At 52.6% G+C, this 25809-nt stretch overlaps 1 protein-coding gene across 3 annotated transcripts in view; it reads right to left on the reverse strand.

Moving 5' to 3' along the window:
- Positions 1 to 5147: 5147 nt before the first annotated feature.
- Positions 5148 to 25809, reverse strand: part of NR6A1 (nuclear receptor subfamily 6 group A member 1) — a 72119-nt gene continuing 51457 nt past the window's right edge. For 2 of the 3 annotated variants that reach the window (XM_054646677.2, XM_077188912.1), the window contains 8 exons: positions 22718 to 22948; positions 19664 to 19719; positions 18154 to 18311; positions 17128 to 17355; positions 16483 to 16737; positions 13062 to 13183; positions 11509 to 11661; positions 5148 to 10588 (listed from right to left, as the gene is read on the reverse strand). In XM_054646677.2, coding sequence (XP_054502652.1) covers positions 10500 to 10588; positions 11509 to 11661; positions 13062 to 13183; positions 16483 to 16737; positions 17128 to 17355; positions 18154 to 18311; positions 19664 to 19719; positions 22718 to 22948 — 1292 coding nt within the window. In that variant the 3' untranslated portion in view covers positions 5148 to 10499. The remainder of the gene's footprint in view (positions 10589 to 11508; positions 11662 to 13061; positions 13184 to 16482; positions 16738 to 17127; positions 17356 to 18153; positions 18312 to 19663; positions 19720 to 22717; positions 22949 to 25809) is intronic. The other variant, XM_077188911.1, reaches the window with a different exon arrangement.

The following is a 25809-nucleotide window of genomic DNA, read 5'->3' on the forward strand; positions in this document are numbered from 1 at the left end:
CCCACACGGCTGATCCTGCCAGGCTGACCCTGCATGGTTTGTCTCATCATCCCACAGATCTCCTGCCACCCAGCTCACCCCACACACAGCTGCCCACGGGTGCAGTGGGTAGGAAGCAGTGCTGGCAGGGAGAGCAGCAAGCAGGAAACAGGCTCAGTGGAGCATCACTCCAGAGCCACCAGCAATGGAGCCCGGGCTAAGAATAGCAGCAGAGCGCTCTGCAGCGCGGGTCAGCCGCTGCTCGGCCGGGAAGGAGCGCTCCCACCGCCGGCACAGCCCTCAGCCAGGGCCCCCACAGTCACCACAGCTCCCGGGGGAGCTGCCAGGCAGCCACGGAGCAGGACCTGCCATCCTGGAAAAGGAGCCCGGGAGGGGCTCTGAGCTGGGAGAACTGAGCAAACACTGCAAGGAACAAAAACAACTCAGGGCTGATGAAGGCTGTGATCCCTGCCATTGTGGGGTGGGGACAGGACACGGGCTCAGCCAACCCCACAAGTCAAAGGGTCTCAGATGCCTCCCGTGCCCACTCCAGGGTGTGGAGGCTGCCTGTGCTCCAATGGGCAACTCCCAACCCTTGGGTGACCGGGGACCCCCAGGTACTGCCAGCTGGGCTCCCAGAGCCCCTCAGCAGCCCGATCTGTCACTTCTGAGCAGCAGCTCGGCCGTGGGGCCAAGGCTGTGGTGAGGCCTCGCTCTGCTGCCCGTGATCTGCAGAGCCGCCATCCCCACGCTCGCCGAGGGCCGGGACGGGAAGCGGAGGCCCACACACAACTCCCGCTTCCTCACCAAGCCCTGCCGCGTCCCCAGCTCCGGCCTTGGCTGCCACCATGGCGGGGAATGGCGGCCGTGGCTGGGAGATGGCCGGGATGGGAGCGGATCCCCCCACGGACACGTACTCACCGCGAGGCGGCTGCACGGCTGCTGCGCGTGGGGCCGGCGGCTGGGAGAGCCTCGCTCGGCCACCGGCCAGGAGCTGCGACCCGAGGAGCCTCCGTGGGGCGTGGGTACCGTGCCCTGTCCACGGCAGGCCGGGGGATTTATGGGGACCTGTGTCTCTTGGGAAGGTGTTGGGGCTCTGGCTGCGCACACGCCGCCCCGGGCAGGACACCGGCCAATCTCCTCCCCATGGGGGCCAGGCTCAGCCAGGATGGACCCACTTCGGTGCCTTATTGGCTTCTGGAGCCACGTGACCATGCTGAAAAACATCATAATTAAGCTACAAAACGCTGCCCATAAACTAGCATTAGAAAGTGACAGCGAAGATAAGTGGAACCCCTGGAGCAGATAAGGTGCCCCGGGAGGGAGACCCTGCAGGGAGGTGGGGGGCACCAGAGTGCCCCAGCACCCAGGGCCACCCTGATTTATGGCCCAGGGCAGGAGGGAGGCGGCCGAGGGCACGGGGCAGGACACCTCTGGGAGGAACGAGAGCTCACCTCACCCACCCAGCATCGGGATGCAGCCACGGCCTCCTCGGCCCTGAGAGTCTCCTCTGCAGGGGAGGATGGGAGGAGGCTCCTCCACACTCAGGGCCCCAGTCACAGGTCCCTGGGGCTCACTGTGCCCATGGGCAGCAGCTCTTCATTTGCCAGAACAGCACTCACAGAAAGCCAGTGCTCCTCCTGGGCCTAGGCAGCCACGCCTTGGCTGTGTTTTTGCCATGTGTGATTCCCCACATTTCACTGCCATGCTCCATCCTATCCACAGGCACTGTGCCGGCAGATCTCAGCTTCCAATCGCCCTGTGCAACACAGGAACTGCAATGCCACGGCAAGAGGCTGCGTGAGAAACCCTTCCATCCTGCTAGAGCAGGGATCTGCTCTCACTGCCAGCCCCATGCTCCATCCATCCATCGCCACGGTGTCTCCCCACATGTTTGCAGTGTCCTGCTCTCTGCTTCATCCCACAGTGACAACAGCCTTGAGAAGAGGTGGCTGCCTCAAGCCCCACACCAGCCCAGCAGAGGTTGTGCCACGGCTCTGCTCTGGCCAAGCAGCTGCTGGTAACCAGGGTGGAGCAGCAGGACCCACAGTTCTGGGCTCAGGGAATCAGCACAGCCCCGACATGGTGTGACAGTGAGGTGCCCTGCAGTATTCCCATGCAGAGTGAGGGAAGCAGCGAGCCCCGGGTGCTGAGGGGAGAGGAGTGGGAGTGCGGGCTGCACAGCCCTGCTTGTTTTTTCCTTGCTTTGCAGCTGAAGAGAGGAGAAAAACTAATGAAAACAGAGCTCTGGAAGAAGCGCCAGGCCTGGAGTGGCTTCCGCCCTGATCCCCAGCAATTATCAGCCTCATGCCAGATGTTCCGATGCGATGCCAATGTCAGAGAAAATAAATCTGTGTCAGGTTCAAGGTCCCTGCCGGGCCGGCACACAGCGCTCGCGGCTCAGCGCCGCGCGAGGCGGGACAGGGCTGCGGGCCGGCCGCGGCCGCTTCCTCCTGCCAGGCATTGTTCCCCTGGGAAGCCCCGGCCTCACACCGGCCACTTGCTATTTTTGCAGCAAGGTGCTTTCGGGGGTAAATACGTCCCTGCCGGCCTTGGGCACTTTCCTCTGCGCGGGCCCTGGCCAAGGCTGTGGCCTGGCTCCTGCAGTGGGCGTGCGGCCATGGTCAGGGCCAGCGCACGGGCCCGGCGCGGCCTGGCCGTGGCGTCAGGGTGGATTTCTGAGGGTGGATTTGGGAAGGCCGTGCTGGAGTGGCTGCACAGACACCAGGTAGAGCCGGCTCCCAGCAGCCTTAGGGGTTCCTCGGGACAGTGAGGAGGCACAGACAGGCGACATTTTGGAAGCCACAGCACACGGGAGGGAAGGATGAGGTGGGTCTGGCTTCCAGCAGCATGGGACGTGCTGGGGAGGGGATGTTCAGGGCTGGGGATAGGCCCCAATGCTGCTGCCCTGAGCAGTGTTGTCCTGGCCACGGGAGCAGCACAGCTCTGTGCCCTCGATGGGCCCAAGCACTGCCACATCTGTCACCAGAGCTCCCACTGTTGGTTTGGAGTCTCCTGGTCCCATCTCCTTCCCTGACGGCTGCGGCGCAGCCGGAGCCCATGGACCCACACCACCCGCGGCGGGCCGCAGCGTGCTTTGGCTCCTTGCTGGTGCTTAGCCTTGATGCTCAGCAAAGCATATCTCCTGCTCGGATTTTATCTCCATCCACTCAGCTTATCGGCGCGGGGCAGCCCTCCTGCCTGCGCCACGTTCCCGGAGCGTGCCTGCAGCAGGTGGGGCCAGCACTACTGTTTGCCAAGCACCGCTGCCTGCCCGCAGTCCCTGACTCCGGGGCCCGCGCTGATAATGTGCGTGCGGCGAGGACTCTGGCGATAGCGTTCCCCATGACATTACCTTGTCCCCCGCATTCTTCCGATGCCACACACGCCTGTGCTCGGGGCGCGGGCGGCCCGGCCGTGGCGGCGGGTGCAGATGCTGTGCCGGCAGCCCTGGGAAGTGCTGGTGGTCTCCTCCCGGGGGGACTCATTGACATATCAGTCACATAGTTCTGCATAATTGGGACTTGGATGCAGCCTCTCTTTATGTTTCCTCTTGGAAGTTGCCAACAACATGAAGCACTCCTGGGTCAAAATGACAGCCTTTTGTTTACTATTCCTGCTTATGTGCCTCATTTTCTTCAAGGATAAGAGCTCTTTATAGGAATCTTTATTGTGATGAGGTTAGCAGAGAGAAGGATTTCTCTCCAGCTTTCTCTCTCTCTTTCACAGCTGATTAGCAGGGTCGGCCCATGAGGACAGTGATGTGGAGCACAGACCCAGCATTTGTCTCAGGGTCCCTCCAGCCATGAGGCATCTTCTCCAGCACAGCCCCAGCCTGCTGGCCCCCCAGTACCCAGCTGCTCCCCTCCTACTCACGGCAGACTGCAGGGAGGGGATCCACCACCCAATAAAGGTACTGAAAATCCCAACTGACCCCAGAAGCTTGGACAGGAGCTTACCCGGAGCACACAAGTCCCCTCCATGGTCTTACCAGCCCATCCATGGTGATGGATATCCTTCATCTGACCTCTGCAGTAGTGACCAACCACATTGGAAGTGTCCGCACTTGGCAACCTGAGATGTGAGAGGTTGTGATGGACCAGACAATGGAGACCCACCAGTCTGCTGCACTCAGAACTCTGGCTTTCAGGTGTGAATTCCAAACAGACTGTGACTGGGGAAGGGATGAGGAGAGATGTGGGAACAGTTGGTGACAAGATGGGGAGAGCTCATAATAGACATGGGCAGGGTGGACATCACTGGAGAACCTTCCCCAGCTCTGGAAGAGGCCTCCCAGGACCATCCCAGCAGATCTTTCACCCACTGCTGGTCTGACTGCGCCACTGCAGGGAGGTGACCCAGCTGACCCCACAGCCCTGTCCCAGCCAGTGCCCATGGGGTGACACTCCTGGGAACAGCCACTCCTGTCAAGAGGAAAGCAGCTTACCCTTGAAAGTTACTTAGCGAAGGTCAAGAGTGGGACTGTGACAGAGCAGCCTGACAAACACATCTCCCTAAGTCCTTGGGCCCGATAATGTATGTCCCATGCAATGTTGACACTAGTGATCCACCAAAGATCAGGTTAACAAGTTTGACGTTAGTGACAGCGTGATTTGTTCCGCGCTGGCTCTGAATTCATAGAGCCGCCGGCCTTCGGTGATAAACTATTGCGCCGCGCACGCGGGGCCGCCGCAGTTGTCACCCGCCGGAGCACCGAGATGAAAAGGAAGCAGAGCTCTAATCAAAATACAGTGGTCAGTAGGGGTTGAGCTGAAAATTAAAAGGTGCTGGTACTTTTCCCACTCCAGCCTGGCTTTCCAGGCAGTGCCTCATGCAAACGCGGGGTGAGGGGAGAGGCTGCCTCGTCACCTCTGCGTGGCTCCAGCTTCCTTTGAAGGTGAGGACAAACCTGGCAGCCCATGTGCACAGAGCATCCTCTGCCACCTCCCAGGGAGCCCCACCACTGCTGATCTTCAGTGCCCCCTCACTGGGAATAAATCCCGTGTGGCACAGTGCCCTTATCCCAGTTCCCAGCCACAGCATCAGCCCCAAGGCCTTCCCCACACCCACAGCCCATTCCAGAAGCACAACAGCAGCCAGGGCAGCACCACCCTGAGACAGAGCCACCACCAAAGCGGGAGGCACAAACAGCCTGGAGACAGCAGCGGTGCAGAACATTTCACATTTATTAGTTCATACAGCTAAACACTCACTAAACATGCATTCAACACTTATTGGTCACATTTCCACAGGTAGTCAAGTCCCAGAGCGGAGCAGCGGAGCAGGGGCGGGCGGGCTGAGGCGGAGCCGCCGGCAGAAACATTCATTTGGTCACAGTGTGGGGAGGGGGCAGCTCCCGGTGCCGTTCCCCTGCGGTGACAGGGGGCCAGGCACACCCTCCTGCCCAGCCCCGGCTCCGAGTGTGCCCATGCTCACCGTGTGCCATGCCGAACATCCTGCTTCCCTGATTTACACAAGGGATTGTGGGAAAAATCAACGGGAGAAACCATCGCTGGGAACATCACCAAGGAGCCAAGAGCTGGGACTGACCCTCTTGGAAACATCCCTCACACCAGCAAGGGGCCGACACTGCAGCAAACCTGACCTGCTGCGTGCCCGGGCTGCCAGGACGGACACACTGCAGGGTCCCAGGTTACACAGGCAGCCTCTGACCAGGGCTGAGCTGGAATGGGCACTGACAAAACCCAAACTGTCCCCAGGGAGGGACAGCAGAGCTCAGCCTCAGCACAGGACACACAGCAGTGACAGGAGCCAACCCCAGCCCACGGGAAGGGAAACAACTCCAGCAATCACGGCCCCTGCTCCTCGCTGGCAACAGACACTGGCAGTGTTTAGTTTTTCACACAATCCCTTTGAGATGATAAACAGGATGTCACACGAGGTAGTTTAGTTATGGAAATTGAGTCAATAATGTTATCAACTATTACAAGACATTTTATAAATTGAAAGAAACAATGAATCACAAAAGGCTTTGTTAAGGTTGATCGTCATCTGGTCTCAATTTCTGTTTCTTTTTGCCCTTGGGGGCATTTCTTCCACTGATCCATGTTGCTTCTTTCACAGACTTGTCAGAGGGCAGCTCACAGGAGCTATTTTTAATTTTTTTTTTTTTCCAAGGGAAAGACACTGCCTGGATTGGCCTCCCCAGCTTTTTGTGAGGCTGGTTGAAACTCAGATTTGCAGACTCTGATTGGCTTACAGCTGCTATGAGTGTCCAAACAGCCCCATCCAGCCATAGACAGAACCAGCACTGAGAGTCAGCAAAAGTCTGAAGGGCTGAAATCCCCTCCCAGCTCCCTCAGCCAGAGTCACACACCAGTGCCTGTCTCAAGCTGTCTGACTGTTCCTACAACCACAGTGAGAAAGCTGTACTGATGAAAATTAAGAATTCATAAGCAACAAAGAGTACAGAGCCCTGCAACTGGCTGCCAGGGACACAATGAGAAATTCCTGTTTCTCATTTTCCATGAACAGTCAAACATTTAACATTTAGCTATGAGGGAATGCAGAAATGGAGCCCCACAGGCAGAGCTGGTCCCCAGCTGCTGGGTGGTGCAAGGACACAGCCTCCTACAGCCCCGTGCACCTTTGGGATGCTCTGCCCACAGCACTGAGCCTTCAGCAGGCAAACTTCCCACAGCCAAACCCAAAGATTTCCCCCCAAAATCCCCATCTGGGGCTTTGTCAGCTCTCCAGGGCCCTCCAGACAAGTTGGGAAAGAAGCAACTGTTGCAACATCAAAACTAGGGTTTCTCTGGGTCACATTTTAAATACTTATCCCTGAGCTTCTGTGCATTGAAACAACACACCATGAACCCAGAGAAACACCACAGCTTGGTACTGATAGCTATGCACTCCCCTCCATTTACACATCATCTACAACTTAAAAATTAGTTTCATACTTTAACTAGTTCCCCAAGTTTTCCCCTTTCTCCTGCCTTTCATGTGGCAGGGATGATTGCCGCTTATTATCCTGAGAAATAACAACATTTTCACAGACACTGAGCTTCACAGCTTCAAATCAAAACCAAGAAAGAAGAAAGAATGAATGGGAAATAGCACATTCACAGGAGAATATTTTTTTTCTTTTTTTTTTCCTTTTAAAAAATGTAGTAAAGATAAAAGAAATTCAAGTGTTGTTTTTTTTTTTTTAAAAGTTGGTTTGAAGGACAAGACTTAAACTCCTTTACCTGAAGTGGCTGTGGGTCTGTGCAGAAGCCTGAGGAGCAAGGGCAGGTCCTGCTGGCACAGGGGAGGGGTCAGAGCAGAGCCACTGGAGCCTCTGCATGGCTGGGGACGGGGCCACCACGGCCCCCCAGCAAGTGAGAGCAGCCACACTGAGGGGTCAAGGCTCAGCTCCTGGCAGGAGCCTGAGCTGAAGGGGGAGAAAACTCACTCACTTTCCAGAAGGTTCTGTTGAGGCCCCAGGGTCTGGCGTTCGCCTGGGAAGCAGCCCTGAGAGCGGGACCCTTCCAGCTGCTCCTCAGCAGCCTCCCCTGAGCACTTTGAATTTATGTCCCAAATCTCTGCTCGGATTAAAAGTAACTCTTCAGCTTTCTATCTGCACAGATGCTTTGAAGGAGAAGAGGGGGTCAGCCAGCCAATCTATCTTTCAAATCGGGGATAAAAATTGACTTGTCATGGCAGAAAATTCTACCAAAGACTATTATTGTTGATAGATTTCTCTATGACAGAAGGTCAGATAAGCAAGAGCAGATAGATACCAAAGATAATGAACTTCCCCCTAGTAGCATTAAGCACAAATAAAATATGAGTCCCTGTAAACTGAATGTTACATGAAGAATGGAACAAAAATTCCAACCTTTCCAGGGTGTCCTTCAAACCAAATTCACAAATACATCTACCTAACGTCTCTACGTCTCTAGCTACATTCCTACCTTCTCATAATACCTGAGTTTGCAATGCAACACATTCACATTACCCTGTTTAAAAAATACAAGTCATTAGAGGACTTGGTGCAGAAGATATCAGGAATGACTGTCCCGTGATTCCATCTGGTCTGTTTGCTGCTTCCTTACCTGTCAGTTCAGGAAGGATTTTCTATTCCCTATGGCAAATGTGTATTTGGGAACGGATACTGCTGCCAATCAACCGTTGTAAAATTTGCTTTCTACAACAGAAAGTGGAACATTCATGTCTGTTTGTCATCATAACTGAATTTAGGTTTTTGGTTGTTGTTGGTACAGCATTAGTTTTTGGAGACTATTTTGGAAAACCACAGATTACCCAATAGATTATTTTTGTTGGGTAGCTGGCAACAAGATGACTGCTTTTATGTACACTAATTAAAACACTTATTCACCAACAGATTATAATAATTCAGTAACCGGAGAATAAAATCACTCCTATGCAATTTTAACAATTCCTTGAGTGTATAAAACAGCAAGCCAGAAATAACCCGTAATAAAAAGATCATATCAAGCTATTTGGAAATTAAACTCAAAAGCTGAGAAATACATTCTAACTCACAAACAGATACACTAAAATCTTCCCCTGAACACGTGAGGTATTGGCTGTATGCAGAAGGCTTTCCTGAGAATACACACAGAAAGTAAATGAGATTTATGGAACCACCTTTGGGTGCGAAGCTGCACCGAGCTGAGCCGCTGCTGTGCCCAGCAGCTGGTACCCGTAACCTCCTGTTAAATAATGGAAAATGAACACTATGGACTTTGAGAAGAGGGAATCGTTGAGCTGGGAGACGGCCCAGCGGGATGGATGCCCGTGGTGAGGCAGCAGCAGGCCCTGGTGTGGTGTGAGCAGGCTGTGCCAAGCCCGCAGGGCACAGCCCCCCTCGGGCTGCAGCCAGCAGCACCCACTGGGACAGCAGGGAGGGAGGGAGGGAGGGACGACTTTGGGGAATGGGATTCTCCTCCTGCTCACCATCACATTCATGCACAGCAGCTGCAGCCCTGCTGAGCTGTGCTTGCTCTGTGCCACACAGCTGCCACCAGGGAAAGACAAGGTAGTGACTCATCCCTCCTACCCTGAGGGAACAAAAGTTGTTTCCACAAGTATTTTTAAATCAGCATTCAAACACTTATCGAGGAGCCACCTTGCTAAGTGAATGCCAGATTTACATCTAAGGAGGCAGGGAAGGAAATCCAGCCAAGGCTGTCTAGGAGAGTGACAGAGTCTTTGAATATTAATTCCTAATGAAGAAGATGAGATCAAGAGCATCTCATCCAACCTCCCCATCATGAGCAGGAAATCATGAGGTCACTCATGAGAATGCCCAAGTTTAGCTAAACATCAGCACCTAGCAATCACTCAATCAGCTAATCAGCTGTCATTAAACCAGTTCTCCATCTGGAGCTGTGGAGAGCCTGAGAGATGGAAAATGTAAGCCTGGCAACACCTATAACATGACAGGTAACCAAGTACAGCAGTAATGTAGTTTTTCCTGGGATTCCACAAGGAACAGGACAGTCCTGGCAGGATCTAACTATGGAACACCCATTCCCTGAGTCCAGCAGAGAAAGCCGTGCCAGAGGACACTGGAGTCCCTCACCCCACTACACAGGCCCCATTTAACACAGGATACAGTAACTGCTCCCAAAATGGGGGTTGCTGCAATGCAGAAGTCTCAGAAGTCAGGTACCATTTTGGAGGAACACATTTAACAGGGACAATCCTGCCTCTTCTCTAAGTAGGTATTTCCTGCTTTTGTAAACCTAAAATGGATTTTAAGGAAGTGATGATAAAGTCCTTGCCATCCTCTAGCAACAGAAGCACCTTTGTGTAATGCCAGGAGCCTGTCAAGAACTGCAGGAACACAAATTCAGAGGAATTGGCAGGTGTTGTGGTAATAGTAAGAGGTCAGCTGGCCAGGAGGAGCTGGGACAGACCCCCCCTGCAGCTCCCCAGAGAGGACAGGGCCAGGGAGCCCCTCAGAGCACTGCCATCCCACTGGAAACTGTCAGGGGAAAAGAAACCAACTGCCTAGACAGACTTCTCCTTCTCCACTCCTGCCTTCTTAAAATTAAAGAAAAAGCTTGGCACTTCTCTAGCACCCACTTCTCCAAAGTCGTCCCTTTGGGATAATAACAGCTCTGTCAACATTTGCTCTCTGTGACAAATGCTTTGGATGCAAATCATGGAAAGAGCAGTGCATGAACAGCATCTTCTCCTTGAGGTAGTCTTAGTCATCTCGGTCCCCAGCCCCAAATACAAAAGAACTAACCCTAACAAACACTGTAACATTAAACATCTTCACATTCTGTAAACTGCTGGAGAATGCATCTGCTGCATTCTTACAGAACCATGTGCATCGTGTTGAAGATCATACATTCAACTCTGTCGTGAAATAAATATATAGGAAAACGAGTAAAAAAACAAAAACAAACAAAAAAGATTCTTGCTACGAGGGCAGGGAGGCGCAGTGCCCTGTCTCCTGCCTGGATGGCCTTTGCCCCTCTCCGGGTGAGCCGGGCCCGGCCCCAGGCTCCGCGTAAGGCACCGGCCGGGGCCAGCTGCGCTCACTCTTTGCTCACACTCGTCTTGCAGGAATGTAGAACGGCCTTAAAAAGGAGAGGCAGCTGCTCCAGAGGGACATTCACCATTTTTCCTGGTAAGAAAGAAACCAGAATTAGCAGCCACAACTGAATCAGATTTCAGAGACACCTAAGCCAGCAGCACTGGAGATGGTTTTACCTTGAACCTTTCGCAGAAACAGTTAATCATCCTACAGCTACATTAGACATTTGATATGCATTTGGGCACAATATGATTTATTCACTGAATAGAAAGCAAAATAAATGGGCAAAGTCAGATCAAAATGATTTCTCCACAATGGAGAAGTATTTATAGAAAGTGGGAAAGGCTAAATCCCATCTCATCTCAAACCCCCTTGTTGATCTCCATGAGTAAATTACAAGAGCTACTCTGAGATTATTATCTAGTTCATTATGACGGAGTAGGATGAAGCATACGGAGCCTTGACACGGGGAGGCAAGCATCTCCCTTTGCCATAACATCCAGGAACAGTTTTAGTAACACTAGGCCTTGGAGATCTAATTAGCAATGCAACTGCAGCTGAGAATTCACCTGAGGATTTCCGAGGTCCAGATGAGGAACCCTGGGGGTTACACTGATCTGGTTGAACTCTGCTGATCACTTTCTGCTCAGTTCAGGGATCTCCCTAATTCTGATGAGATAACTACTCAAAACAGGATTACATCCTTTTGAGACAAAATGCACTCCATCTGGGAGTGAAAGAAGAATAAGGGGAGACTGAACAATGCACTTAAAGGGTGTCAGGTTGGAGCAAGGCACCTCTCCCCCAAGTGGGACTAACCCTGTGCCCACCAGCACCACCAGGACACCTTGCCAAGAGCCCCTCAGACTGGATGAGCTCAGGGCAGCAGGACGGGCTTAAAGATGGGCAGAAGCTCTGATAGGAAATGCTCCACACAAACATCCTGGAGCAAAGCCCACAAGAGTTTCACTGCAGTAAGTTCAGTGTTTTTCAGAAGCGCTCAGAGTTACCTGCGATGTAGCGGATCTCTGGCAAACACATCATCAAATCCGGGAAGCGGTTTGGCTGGTGGGGGTATTTGTACTCTGTGAAGTCCTGGCAAACGTACCAGTACCGCTTGTTCAGCTGCTCCAGCTGGGAGGCGTTGGTCAGACCCCTGATATCTGGAAAGGGATACAATCAGAGCAATGAAAACATGACAAAAACATCTCAGAAGAGCAGCAGACTTACTGCCACTTCTTCATGACAGACTGATTTCTGTCACTCTGATCCGGGCCCCTGCTTTGGAGACTGGCTTCCAGCACCTGGTTAGACCAATACTAAAATGCCCATCTCCCCTCCTGCTGTGCCTGCATCACGGATGTGTGCCTAGATCCAGGATTTCCTTCCACAAAAGGCTGGGAAGAAAACAGCTAATGTCCTACACTGCTCACCTGCAGCTCAGTGAATGCTCTTGGAGAGAACAGCCTCAGCAACCTGAAATCTCTGCCTGGCACAACACAGCCAGGTGTCAGGGTTTGGTCCTCACAGCAGATCAGTGTAACACCTCCTCACACAGGAACACATTGGTTTTAGGTGTATCATCTTGGCTGAGGACAGTGCTCAGCTCTATAATTAAAGATATCATCACATTCCTCCCCATCTGCTTATGAATTATGTCATGGGAGCTTTATAAACTTGTCAAGTTCTTATATTTAAATTTAGCTTTGCCAGTGTCAGGCAACACACACAGAGGAAGAAGGGACAGGCAGGAAGTCCCACTGGCAGCGTGAGCAGCAGCACTGGCAGGTCCTGGGAGGATCCAGCACAGCAGCGAGGAAGCTGCGGAGCGGGCTCAGTGCTGGGAGACCATCTGACGGAAGAGACATTGATCTACTGCCCAAAAGCTGACTTTTAAAAATAAGTCTCAGGTATTTCACATAAAAAATTGCAAACTTCAACTAAAAATAAAAGAAGACAGGAAGTTAATGAAAATACATTTTGGAAAACAATGGAGACAGCTCGAGAAGTGCATTATCCAGTGTCAGGAAACTGCCCAGGGAAGCAAACCGGAACCTCAGCCCGGCACAGATTGAAGTGTCAGCATTATCTCCCTCTGGAAATGAGCGGGGGAGGAGGGAGCCCGCAGCACATTTTTACAGACTGCAGCTATCTTTCACAGTACAAAAGACTTTGGGGACATTTATTTCCAAAATTACAGCTGAACACTATTCACTGAGCATTTGTCTCCACACGGATTTTGAAATGCCCAGGGTCTTGGAGGAGCCTGAACTGCCAGCTTTAATATGCTGCTTAATCAACAGGAGGATACAGCCCTTTCCTAGGATGAATTCATGGCCTGCATATAAATACTTCATTTGTGATTACCTTTCACTGTGAAGAGTCAGATTTAGGTATAGAACCTAAAAAGTAGGAATCCAGCTAAGAAACCTAAGAATATAACCTGAACGTAAACATTTTAATGAGTCTGAAAAACTCTAAAAAGAGAGGAACCAGTCTTACAAATTCATCCTTTGAGGCATAAAAATGAGCAAGTGTGGCTGGTAGCTCCCCTTTGCCTCACCTTGGTTTAGGAAGTTGATGGCTTTCATGCAGGCGTACTCCTCGTTGCTGACCTTCAGCTGGTTGAACTTGCGAAAGAGGTAGATCAAACGCTCCATCACCTCCATGCCCTCTTCACTGAACCTGCAGGACAGAGATCACATCAGCACACACAGCACACGGCCTGGACAGTGAAGGCATGAAGCTCATTAAAGTGACTTCAGAGATTCTAACACCTTGCAAGAGAATTTTTTTAAAAAGTCATCAAAACTGCCTTAAGTCTGCTGGTACCAAAATAAGGAGAAAAATGTCTCAGTTACAAATGCAGTATCATAGTATCATGGAATGATTTGTGTGGAAATTACCTCAAAGCTCATCCAGTCTCATTCTCTTGCCAAGGGCAGGGACACCTTCCACTAGACCATGTTACTCAGAGCCCCATCCTGTCTGGCCCAGGGATGGGGAGCCCACAATCTACAGATATTTTTAGAAAAAAATCCCCTCTTGGTGATTCAGTTCACCACCAGCCTGTTCTAACAGCAGAGAAGGTTTCACAGAGCCAGGAATCTGCAGCAAAGCCAGTGACAGAGATGGGCAGCACAGGGCACACTGATGCACAGGGAACACCCCAAAACCTCCTGGAAAATTGCCTGATGGAGATGTTGTAGGTGCAGAATGAGGTCCTCCTGCTAAAGAGGGTGCCACACTTCATCAGGAGAAACACCCCACATGTGCACCATGAAAAAGCCATGGGGAAGGACCAGGCTGGAGCAGAGTGGGAGGGTGTGGAGGGCTGTGGGTGTCTGCAGGCACCTCCAGACCATCCCACACCTGCCCAGGGCCAGAGCAGCCTCTTGGGAACACATCTCACAGCAACAGCCCCAGCTTCAAAGCAGGCACATATTGCAGAAGCGCTCAGAAGTGGGACAGAAGTGTTTCGGGAAGCTTCAGCGTGCTCTGGCATTGTGCAGCACAAAGAATAAGAGCACAGCCAGCAAGCCATCTCTGAATAGAACAGAAATAGAACCTTTTTCACTGAATAATACCTTATTTTGGCATGTGTGTTTGTTTACTTCAAAGTTATTTGTAAAATGCATGATGGGGTTTGACCTCTGTGAAGTGAAAACAAGCTGTCTGAACTCCAGGTCAGTTCTTCAAGAAAGTAATATTGTAAGCGATGAAAGCCTTGTCGGCTAATCTAAAGTTGTACAAGTTTTCTTGCTCTCCAGTTGACATTAAAAATCTTGCAGGTGCAAGATTGCAAAGCTCAAGAAGTTAATGAGCACAAAGACCACTCAGTCATCTGTGGGGTTTAATTGTTTTTAGAGCATGCACATTTTTACCAACCACTCATCACTTCATAAATCCAGGAGAGCTCTTCTCTCACTCCTGCAGTTGAACTGTCTTACTTTTCTGCACATACTTTCCTCCCCCTTTCAAACAAAGCTGTTCTGTTTTTCACAGCCCTATTTCTTCTCGAGGACTGACTCCTCCACACACTTTTCCTCACAGTTTACACCAGGCAAGTTTCTGGCTGGGAGTTGTCGGCATCAGCTGGGGAGGAGGGGGAAGGGAAGCGCTATCAGGAGTGCTGGGGGAGGTCAGGAGTCTATTCATTTCATATTCATCTTCAGAAAAACAGCACAATAAAAGAAAACATTTGATCTAGCAGGCAAACAGAACGTTTAGCCAGTTGTTAGAAGCAATTAAAACAAAGGAGCTGGGGAGCTCATTCTATGCCTTTGTTTGTCACCTATGCTTTAGCACTGCTCTTGTCATTTTGTTAAGAGCAGAAATTAACTCACAAGTGCCAGACCATCCCTGCTCAGTGACATTTCTCCAACCAGGTGTGAGCTCTAATGAAGTTCCCTTTGCAGTCATTCCTGACCAATGCCAGAGGAGCCAGGGGCACTTTGAGAACACCCAGAAATGGGACACCTCTCCTAAAGGGCCCCTCTCAAGTCCAAAGAGACCAGATATTCCACTAGTGCTTTGGACGGGGAGACTGATACCCATGAACCATCCCACTGCTGCTGGAGACAGTCAAGTCATGGCTGAAGGACCATGAAGACCAGTGGGAGGGAGCTACACAGCTCCAGTCCCTCATCTGTGCAGCTCCCGCTAAATGGCTTTTTGGGTGTGCATTCTCCCAGGTTACTAATGACAATTAATGACACTTGAAAAGCTAAATCACAAGAGGAGACTGCAGAAGCATTCCTTTCCCAAGAACACCTATTTTCATCCATGTGCACAGATCTTCTCTGAAGGACCTTCAAGGCGACCAGCTCTGAATTGCCGGTTCCTGCAGGGCGAGGATTCCTCCTTTGTCTTGTTGTCTTACCTCTCGCTTGTATTTATTACAAACTCAAAATGAAACAAACACTTCTCTAGTGAGGCTCTGACCAGGACAGCAGGAACAAAAGGACAGCTGAATGCAAGAACAAGTGTCATTGTGGTTTTCTATGACCCTCAGTGCTCCTCGCAGGAGCTGCACCAGATGCACGATGAATGGCTGTGTGCAGAGCAACCTGTCCCAGGAAATGAGACACCTGGGGCCAGCTCCCTGCTCCCCAGTGTGGGCTCAGCCAGCCAGTGCCTCTGCTTGTCACAACAGATGCACAAAGGAGCCCCCAGGAACCATGAGACACTGCAGTGGCCAAGGACCACAGCACTGTTGTAAATCTCTGCTCATCACACATCCCCTGGCGACTCTGGCAGCATCGTGAGCCCAGCAAGGGCAGAGAGCAAAGGGCAGGTGTTTAAAGGGAGGATGGGCAGCAGTTCCTCTAAATCCCACCTGTTCTGCCAAAGTATGGTGAGACTGGGACTCTACTACCAAAAGAAGAATCTGTCTGGCACCAAGACTACAAAATAAAATATCCAAACCAAAAAACAACACCCTGACCAACATGATAAATGAAAGGCAGGTTCCTCAGAGCATCAGATAGTCTGTACCATGGAAAAAACAAGAGCTAAGTTGCAACATCTTTAAATTTATCTAATCAAAACAATGAAATAGCAATTAATAATGAACACTTTGATAATACAGACAACCAGCTATGTGAACAACCTTTCCACTGGCCCAAAGGGTTTTTAAATAAGACTTTCTTTCCTGTGTGTCAGGGTTACCCAAAGTGTTGGTCAGTTTTACCCTCCTCATAAATGGTGGTTTGTAAGGCTCTGTTGGAGGACAACAGCATTGCTCCATGGTACTCAAACAGCCCCACATATCACCGTCCCCTTCCCTGCAGAAGGGAGCTGTGATCCAGCACTGACCAACCATGATGAGCTTTCTAAGCCTGGAACAACTGTTCCCTAAAAAATAGAAGAAGAAAACAGCCACAGGCACAGTGACCTGTCCCAGGAGGTGGTCAGAGGACACCTGTCTGTTGGGCTCCCATGGCTCCTCATCCCCAGATCTCCCTGAGCTCAGCCCATCTCACCTGTGCAGCTCATCGTCAGAGGGAGAGTACTTGGAGGTGACATCTGCAAGGTCACCAAAGATCTGCTTGCTGTAAACAGTCAGCGAGGAGAGCAGGATCAGCTCCTGCCACGTAGAGCTGAGCAGGCAGGTATAGTCCTTGATGGAGAGTTCGCAGAAGAACGGCAGCTTCTTGATCCAAGCAATCTGCCTGAAAAGCAATTCATCCGCCAGACGACACAGCAGCGCAAACAGCTCTGCCTGAGTCACTTTGTACCTGCAGGCACAGTTAGTACAAAGGCAGAAAAACCATTAAAAACGTTGAATGACATCATCTGACGGGGAACTTGGAAACAAGGCAAATGCCAAGGGAATTGGGGGTCACCTGGTGACAGAAGCCACAATGTCAGGAGCCTGGGCAGGGGCTGAGGGGAGTCCTCACAGCCCCTGGGGTCACCCACCTGCCCAGCACCCAGCCTGGCCAGAGCACGCAGCCTGGAGCCACTGCCAGGCCCACGCAGCCCAGCCCAGCCCCAGCTCCAGCCCCTGCCCCTGCTCCAGCCAGGCCCACCTACCCCAGCCCCAGCCGCATCCCGGTGGGATGGGCTCTGGTTTGCTGCCTGCCCCGTGGCTGTGCTCTCCCCAGGGCTGTCCCTGTCCCACGCACCCGTCCTCGATGAGCATGGGGGTGCTGAGGGGCTCCAGGTCCTCGGCACACAGCAGCTGGCTGATGAGGCCGTGCGACTGCGGCTCCAGGCTGCGCGGCTGCGGCGCCACCAGCGCCGAGTGCGCCGAGTAGCTGAAAAGGTGCGGCAGGTACTGGTAGTGCGTGGACACCGGCGTGCCCAGGTACTGATCCCTGAGTGCAGCGAAGCCGTTCAGCTCCACCGACCTACTGGAGAAGGAAAAGCTCTTCAGTACACCCCCGAAACTCCACCTGATTCAGTGCAGTGCCACATCCAGCTCCACCAGAAATGTGAACAGAAATAGGGAAAGCAACTGCTGCGCACCCAGCCTGGCTGGGCACTGGTTCCACGTGATGGAGATCTGGGAGCTGCTGCTGAGCTGCCATTCAGGGGCAAAGCAGAAACCCAAAACCCACTTGTGCCCAGCCTTTCCACCCCAGCCTCCTCACAGGGCCAGAATTTAGGACTGTACATTAAGTACTCGCACAGCCAGTGAACACAAACAAGGCCAAGCTTAAGCTGCAACTGAAAGCAGATGGGATCAGGTCTGAAATTTGTGCAGTGTTTGCAATCAAAGGCTGCATCAGGAGGTTTGCACTCACAGCAGCCAACTTTAACATAACACCACCCATTACTAACATAAATGGTTTTATTTTCAGAATCTGAGCAAAGTGCAGAGAAAGAGCTTATGCAGAATGAGCAATGAAAGGTGATCAAGTTCTCAAGATCTGCAGAAAACACAAACAATATAAACTGAGGTATATTTTAAATATAATTGCATCTCAAGATTTCTTCCTTTGCTCACAAACATCTCATTTCCCAGTTCAATTCTTTTCAACCCGGTGCCTGTTTGTCTTAGAACACAATCAGAGACGTAAGAACCTGCTGCATGACCAGTTTACACAAAGATGCACTCACGTGTTTTCCCTACACTGACCCCAAGTATCACTCAGGGAAAGAAATCCAAGATTCCTGTAACACCAAATTCTTTCAGGGGTCATTCCCACCTTGAAGATGGAGTAGAAACAGGTGAAGGCTGGTTGCTCTCAGAAACTCCATTTCCAGGGGAACTATGGTCACTGTCTCCGTTGTTGCTCCATGACATGTTTGCCTCTCCCTCAAATTCTTGCCCAGACATAATTCTCTCAATCTCTTCCTCTGATATCTGTCAAATACAGGACACAAGGGTTGGAAACAGAAAAGCAGAGCCTCTGTTTGCAAACACCCCCAACAGGGCTGAGCCTCCTGCCCCCCTGCAGGTACCACATCCTTCCCCTGCATTTAACAACACACAGGGAAAATTCTATTTACAGGTAATCGTGGTGACCTCCAGCAGCACCGTTCAAGTGAGGGCAGCACAGCAGACAGGAACTGACACATGAAAAGATGATGTCAGATGGACATGGCAACGAGCTGTAAATCAGCCGCTGTCACACCCTGAGAAACCTGGCAGTAATTGAGGCCAGGGCATTGGGAACATCACTCAGGACTGGCAGGGGGAATGGCAAACAGGAGGTGGGGCAGGCTCTGGTTTGATAAAGCAATCAAGAGAGGCAAGGTGACACATATAAAATCAGTCAGGAAAACATTTACACGGAGCCAGTGCTCCCTATTTTCCTCCAGATAAGAACCAGGTAGCACCTGAAGTAGCAATTGAGCACTTAATACTTAAGTTCTAGACAGTAACATACACAAAGCTAAAATAGAGTAAAAAAATTTTTACATTGAGTTCGCTGTAATATAAAGTTTAAAGTGCTGGGCATGATCCTGGAGGAATATTCCACTACTAATGGGGAAAATGCAACAAAAATTTAGAGGCTTTTTTTTTTTTTTTTAATCCTGTGTATGTCCCTTAATGTGAACAGCAGGAAACAGGTTTGTGTGGTTGCAGGCTGTGTCTGACACTGCCCAGCAAGGCAGAGTTTGCTTGGCTCCTCACGCTTTGGGCAGGGCTGAGGGCTCCTTCCCAGGCACTCAGACTCACAGACATTGCTTTCAGTGTTATTTCTATTTTGCTAAAATAAACACTAAACTTTTAAAAGACCCCTCTTCCAGGAGCAAGCTGGAAATGGCCATCATTCCTCAGGCTGTGGCACAAGCTGCTGTGCTGAATTCCCTCTCTCTTTACAAGGCATCTCTGCACAAGCTGGGCCATCAATCAGGCAGACATTTACTGGTGCCCTGCTTGCCACAGCTGGAGGGATTGCAGCAGGCAGATGAGATTTACTGGGAGTCATGGAGGGACAGACGTCCTTGTGCGGCGCACAAAGGACAGGGTGCAGCGAGCCTGTCCGTGTGTCCAGGCAGCACCCAGCTCCACTTACCAATCTACAGCTCCTGACGTGTTTCTGACAGAGCCAGAGCCTGCCAGACCAGCAGGAGGCACGGCCAGGGGTGATGCAGGCTCAGCCAAGCCAGGCCCAGCCCAGGCTGAGCTGCTGTGGTGTGAGCCCAGCCCAGCCCAGCCTAGGAGGCCAAAGCTGAAGGGAACCACAAGGGACAGCCACACGTGCTCACCTGGACAGGTCCAATGCTTTTGTTTCTGCCTCCTGGCATGCCATCCTCCCTGATTGCTGAAAGATACAACCAAACCTTAGTGAGGAACCCTACTGCAGGCTATTTAACAGATACCTATTTATGTTGGAAGAAGTTTTTATACCTTAAAAGATTCTTTTTTTTTTTCATTAAAGAAGTTTACAGAGAAACCTCCAGTGCTTGAGCAGCACACAGCATGGTTCTCACCCCAAAAGGCACAGACACATCAATGGGGCTACAAGCATTACTCAAGGATTTTAGTTTCTTCATGTGCTCCTTGAGTGACAGGCAATGAAGAAATAGCAATCCTTTATCACAATTAATTTCAGCATAATTTGAGAAGTGGAACAGGGTAAGGAACCCTATCTGACCCCTGAAAATAACCCAGTGAATGCCCAGGACTGCTGGAAAATGAGATGTGAGGCCAGCACATCCAACTCCACCACCCACAGCCCTGTGGAGCACCAGAGAGACACCCCCAGTGCAGCCACCAGCACAGACACAAAGCACTGCACTGCTGGCTGCTTCCCCTGCTGTCCCTTCAGAGGGGCCCATCTCCTACAGCCACCACAGAAAACAGAGGGGAGATGTGTGACCCTGCTGGTTGCTTGCAAAGCTGCTGTTTAAAACTCAAGTTACCACCCCGACCTGCACAGCTGCATTTCAGAGGGGCAGCCTCATTTCTCAGCTGCATTTTTAAGGTTCTTTAATCAATTTCCAGAGAGCTGCAGTGAAATCCAGCTAAGGGGATAAACCTGGAGCAGTTTCTGTACCTTGCCCTTGCCTCTGTCTCTCTCTGCAGAGGCCAGTGGCAGCCCTGCTCCCGTGTCCCCCCTCCCAGGCTGCTCCCTGTTTATCAGGGCTTGATCTCTTTCCCACCACGACCTGGCCAGACTTGGCAGGAGGCTCTGCCCAGCTGCACGGTGACCTTGCTGCTGCACAGCCTCACCCTGCTTGGCACAGGGGCTGCAGGAGGCCCTCCCAGAGCAGAAAATGACACAAAATTTGAGCAGAAATGTCTGTCCCACAGAAGCCACGCTGCTGCTTGGTTTGAGATATCCTCAGCTGGATATCCCCTTTATGTTTTTTAAACTTACTGGAATTACAGGAATTCTGAGGGAATTGTTCTCATTTTCCAAGATATTATACCACTAACTGTGATTTAGAAGCTTCCCAAATTGCCTTGGTTGTTTGATTTCAAAGCATAATTTTAGCAGACAATAGCTTACACTTGCAACAAAATGTAGGAATGTTTTTGCTGGTGGTCCATCAAAAATGGTTCCCAAATACAGATGGACTCTCTCTGGAATACCATCCTGGTCCTGGGCTGCATGACAGCCAGTCTCCTCAAAACTGGTTTTCCTACCAATGCTGAGCTCTGCCCCTTATCTGAACGTAAAAATTATTGTATTTAGACCTAATATTGAAGGGATTTTCCAACCCAACAATGCCATAACTTGGGCAGCAGGGCAGGAAGAGAAAGCTCCAGAACCCAACACTGAGGACCTTCAGGGCTGCCTGAGGCCTCCCTGGCCTTGGCAGGGACACCAGAGGGGAGTGAAATTCACACGGTTGTTGGGGGAAGGAGGAAAAAGGGAAGGAGGAAATTAAGGGAAGAGGAAAGGAGGAAAAGGGAAGGGGAAAGGAGGAAAGGAAGGGCAGGAGGGGAGCAGGGAGGGCGGCGCGCGGCCGGCAGGTGGCGCTGCGCCCCCGCAGGTGAGACCGCCCTCAGGTGAGGGACCCGCGCTGATCCCAGAGCCACAGCACAGCCCTGAGCCCCGCGTGAGGGGCTCTGAGCTGTCCCCAGAGCCACAGCACAGCCCTGACCCCCGCGTGAGGGGTTCTGAGCTGTCCTCAGAGCCACAGCACAGCCCTGACCCCCGCGTGAGGGGCTCTGAGCTGTCCCCAGAGCCACAGCACAGCCCTGACCCTCAGGTGAGGGGCTCTGAGCCACCCCCAGAGCCACAGCACAGCCCTGACCCCCAGGTGAGGGGCTCTGAGCTGTCCCCAGAGCCACAGCACAGCCCTGACCCCCGGGTGAGGGGCTCTGAGCTGTCCCCAGAGCCACAGCACAGCCCTGACCCCCGCGTGAGGGGTTCTGAGCCACCCCCAGAGCCACAGCACAGCCCTGACCCCCGCGTGAGGGGCTCTGAGCCACCCCGAGAGCCACAGCACAGCCCTGACCCCCGCGTGAGGGGCTCTGAGCTGTCCCCAGAGCCACAGCACAGCCCTGACCCCCGCGTGAGGGGCTCTGAGCTGTCCCCAGAGCCACAGCACAGCCCTGACCCCCGCGTGAGGGGCTCTGAGCCGTCCCCAGAGCCACAGCACAGCCCTGACCCCCGCGTGAGGGGCTCTGAGCTGTCCCCAGAGCCACAGCACAGCCCTGACCCCCGCGTGAGGGTGACCCCCTCTCCCCGGGGCAGCCCCCACAGTGGCAGCGTCCCCTCTCCCCGTGGCCGTGCAGCCCCCACACTGGCAGTGTCCCCTCTCCCCATGGCCGTGCTGTCCCCACGGTGGCAGTGTCCCCTCTCCCCGTGGCCGTGCAGCCCCCACACTGGCAGTGTCCCCTCTCCCCGTGGCCGTGCAGCCCCCACACTGGCAGTGTCCCCTCTCCCCATGGCCGTGCAGCCCCCACACTGGCAGTGTCCCCTCTCCCCGTGGCTGTGCAGTCCCCACACTGGCAGTGTCCCCTCTCCCCGTGGCCGTGCAGCCCCCACACTGGCAGTGTCCCCTCTCCCCATGGCCGTGCAGCCCCCACACTGGCAGTGTCCCCTCTCCCCATGGCCGTGCAGCCCCCACACTGGCAGTGTCCCCTCTCCCCGTGGCTGTGCAGTCCCCACGGTGGCAGTGTCCCCTCTCCCCGTGGCCGTGCAGCCCCCACACTGGCAGTGTCCCCTCTCCCCATGGCTGTAACAGTCCCCACACTGGCAGTGTCCCCTCTCCCCGTGGCTGTAGCAGTCCCCAGGGTGGCAGTGTCCCCTCTCCCCATAGCCCTGCAGCCCCCAGGGTGGCAGTGTCCCCTCTCCCCGGCGTTACCTTTGCGGTTCATGCCCATCTGCAGGCACTTGAGCAGCCGGCAGTACTGGCAGCGGTTGCGCTGCTTGCGGGACATGACGCAGTTCTTGTCGCGGCTGCAGCGGTACACGCGCTTGTTGCAGATGCTCCTCTTGAAGAAGCCCTTGCAGCCCTCGCAGGAGATGATGCCATAGTGCAGCCCTGTGGCCCTGTCCCCGCAGATCAGGCAGGTTCGCTGATCCACCCGCTCATCTGCAAGGCAAGAGGGAGCTCTGAGGAGACCCTGGCCTGGTTTCTGCCCGGTGGGTCTGGCTGAAGGGCAGCCACAGGGCCCATCCTGCAGGGGCAGCTCCATCCTCCCCTTCCCCTCTGCCAGGCAGGGCCCCTGGGGCTCTCCCCAGCAGCCTCCATCGACCTTCCTGCTGTTCTTAGCAGAGAGGAACAGAAACTCCAATGGGGAAAAAAGGGTTCTGAAATGTCCCACCTCAACTGCACAGAGTGCAAATACAGAAACCTGGCAGACAGCAGTGGCTGTGAAATCCTGTCACATCTCACAGACTCCAGGGGCACCTCTGGGCTTCAACAGCCTCACTGCCCTCACAAGCCACCGCCCAGAACCTGAAAGCATCGTTACAGAAACCATCCTACAGCTGAGCCACAGGGATGTGATTTTACTGGTCCTTTTCCAAATCTTTGAAAAGCCTTTGGATGACTAAAAATGTAAATTTCAGGGCTCTCCACAACAGGAGCTGTCACATTAAATTCAGTATTTTAAGACTCTAACACTGCCTGAGGGAGAAAGCAGAGATGATGCTCGGTTTGGTCCAGACAGGGATGTCAAACAGAAAGGAAGAAAATTATGGTGAAGAGACCCAGGTAGTGCACTCAGAATCTCATCACCTCCTACTGCATGGGGAGGCCTAAACCTCACTTCAACCAAGTCAGCTATGCTTAAAATAATGCCAGCAAGTTGCACCAGCAGCTCTTCCTGTAGCAGATGTTCCACAGCTCAACAGTTTAACCCCTTGCACACCAGGCCAAGCTGCCCCAGCCCCCATCTCGTGTTTTAACCCCATAAAATCCCAACGGTTGCAAACAGATCTGCGCTGCAAAGGTGGGAGCCATTCAAATACATTCAGGGACACACAGCTCTGCAGTATTCCAGTATTCTCCATGGGGTTGCTTTCCCAAATGCCAAACATCACCCAGATGACTGGATCAACCTGGCTGAGCCAGGCACGGGAAGAGAAAGGAACCACTCTGCTGCTTCTCACTCCCTCACACCCTTCCTAGGGACGCTGGTTAAACCAGGCTGTCTGTGGTGTTCCTTGGCCTGAAGGCAGGACAGTGCCACTGCCCACAGGGACAGGAACACCCACGGCCCAGCAGGACCCAGGAGGTGGCAGGGGCTCTGTGGCTGCCTGGGCACAGAGCAGGGCACGGCAGTTCCCTGTGCCCACCACCCACACTGGGAGCCAAGGGGAGCTCACACCGGGCACACACAAACCCACACCATGCCTGTGATGCTGCCCACACCCACTGCTCCTGTCTGCACACAGACCCTCCCCAGCCTATGGGTAGCACTGGCTTGTGAAAATGAGCTGGGTCAAACTCGCTCCAGCACAACACCAAGCCGATTTTCCTCCTTTAGATTTGACCAGGGAGTTTTCTGAGACAAAGGTGTTTATCCACAGGAGGGATTTGTGGAGCAGCAGGAGGTAAGAGTCACAGTGAAGTCCTCTCCAGCCTCTATAAAGCCCAAGCAAGCTGACAAACCAGGGTGTAGCTTCGTACTGCTGCAGCACAAGTGAATGCAAGAGAAATGAATGAGCCAAATGTTTTGGGACCAGAAATTAAACCAGTTTTCTGTTACATAAGCCATGTAAAAATCTAAACCAGCTGCTCCTACTCACAAGCAGCTTTCTCCAGAGCTGAAACCCAGTAGAAACCAGAACCAATCTGTGTTAATCTCTAAAAGGTTTGCTATGCACAGCATGCACATTTGCACTGTTCTGCAAATTTCACTGTTCTAAAACATTAAAATAAAGGGATGAACAAAGGAAATACAAACTTTAAGTGAAGAAACATTCTCGATTTGCACCAAAACATTCCCAGTTTCACATGACAGACCACCTCAGGTATGTGCTGCACCCAAAGGAATGTGGGTACAACCAGGAGTGGGGCTATCTGAGCATCTCTGAAGGGAGATGGCAGCCAAACATGACTTTGTAGGCACCAAGTGCATAATCTCCACCTTCAGCAATCTGATAAGCGCAGGGAGGGGGCCGGGGATTAGCCAGGACAGAGGAGTCCTCTATCTGCAGGGTTTAGCTCAGGCTCAGTTTAACTCCCGGCCCTCCCCCTGCCCGCAGAGCCGTGCCATAAATCCCGGGCTCAGCAGCAGTGCCCGGCTCGGGGGCAGCACCGGGAACGGCAGCGGCTCCCACACAGGGCCAAAGGCAGGACAGGGCTGCTCCAGCCCCAGGGCTCCCTCGGCAGCCCCGGCTGACCATGTCAATGAGGGCTCATTTCCAGGCACAGCTTGTTTTGTTGTGGGAAGAATGGGGCCGTCACCCCGCCAGCGTGGAAAGCCCGGATGATTAAAGCGAGGAGGAATCAGAACCCTTCCCTCGCCATCTCCATCTCCCCAGCCAGGGGGGAGATGGTGTGAATGGCCACAGGAACTGCACTCACCTCCAGCAGAAACTGCTCCTGGGTTTGCAGGTTAGAGCTGGAAACAGCAGCAGCACACACTGGGAACAAAGACAGACCCCAGGGACCACAGAGGTGGCCGTGCTCCCCACAAACAAATGGGAGATGAAAAATGATGGCCTACAGAAAGTCTTAGAGGTTAGATCTTTAAAAAATCCTGCAGGGACCATGGCCAGGCCCACGCTGCTGCCCTGTGCCCACGGGTTTGCTGCTCCTGACCTTTGCCAGTTTTCACCCTGTGTAATGCAGCCCCTGGAGTGGGTGAAGGATGGGAGAGATGGGGCAGAACCACAGGGAACTGCACAGAAATGGTAAAGCACCAGCAAATCTAAAGCAGTTTTGCACTGAGGGTGCTCTAAACTCCCTTAACCTTGAAATTTCACTAGAATATCAAAGCAGAT

The sequence above is a fragment of the Agelaius phoeniceus genome, chromosome 21 (assembly GCF_051311805.1).
Source record: "Agelaius phoeniceus isolate bAgePho1 chromosome 21, bAgePho1.hap1, whole genome shotgun sequence".
In the NCBI taxonomy this organism is placed as follows: domain Eukaryota; kingdom Metazoa; phylum Chordata; class Aves; order Passeriformes; family Icteridae; genus Agelaius; species Agelaius phoeniceus.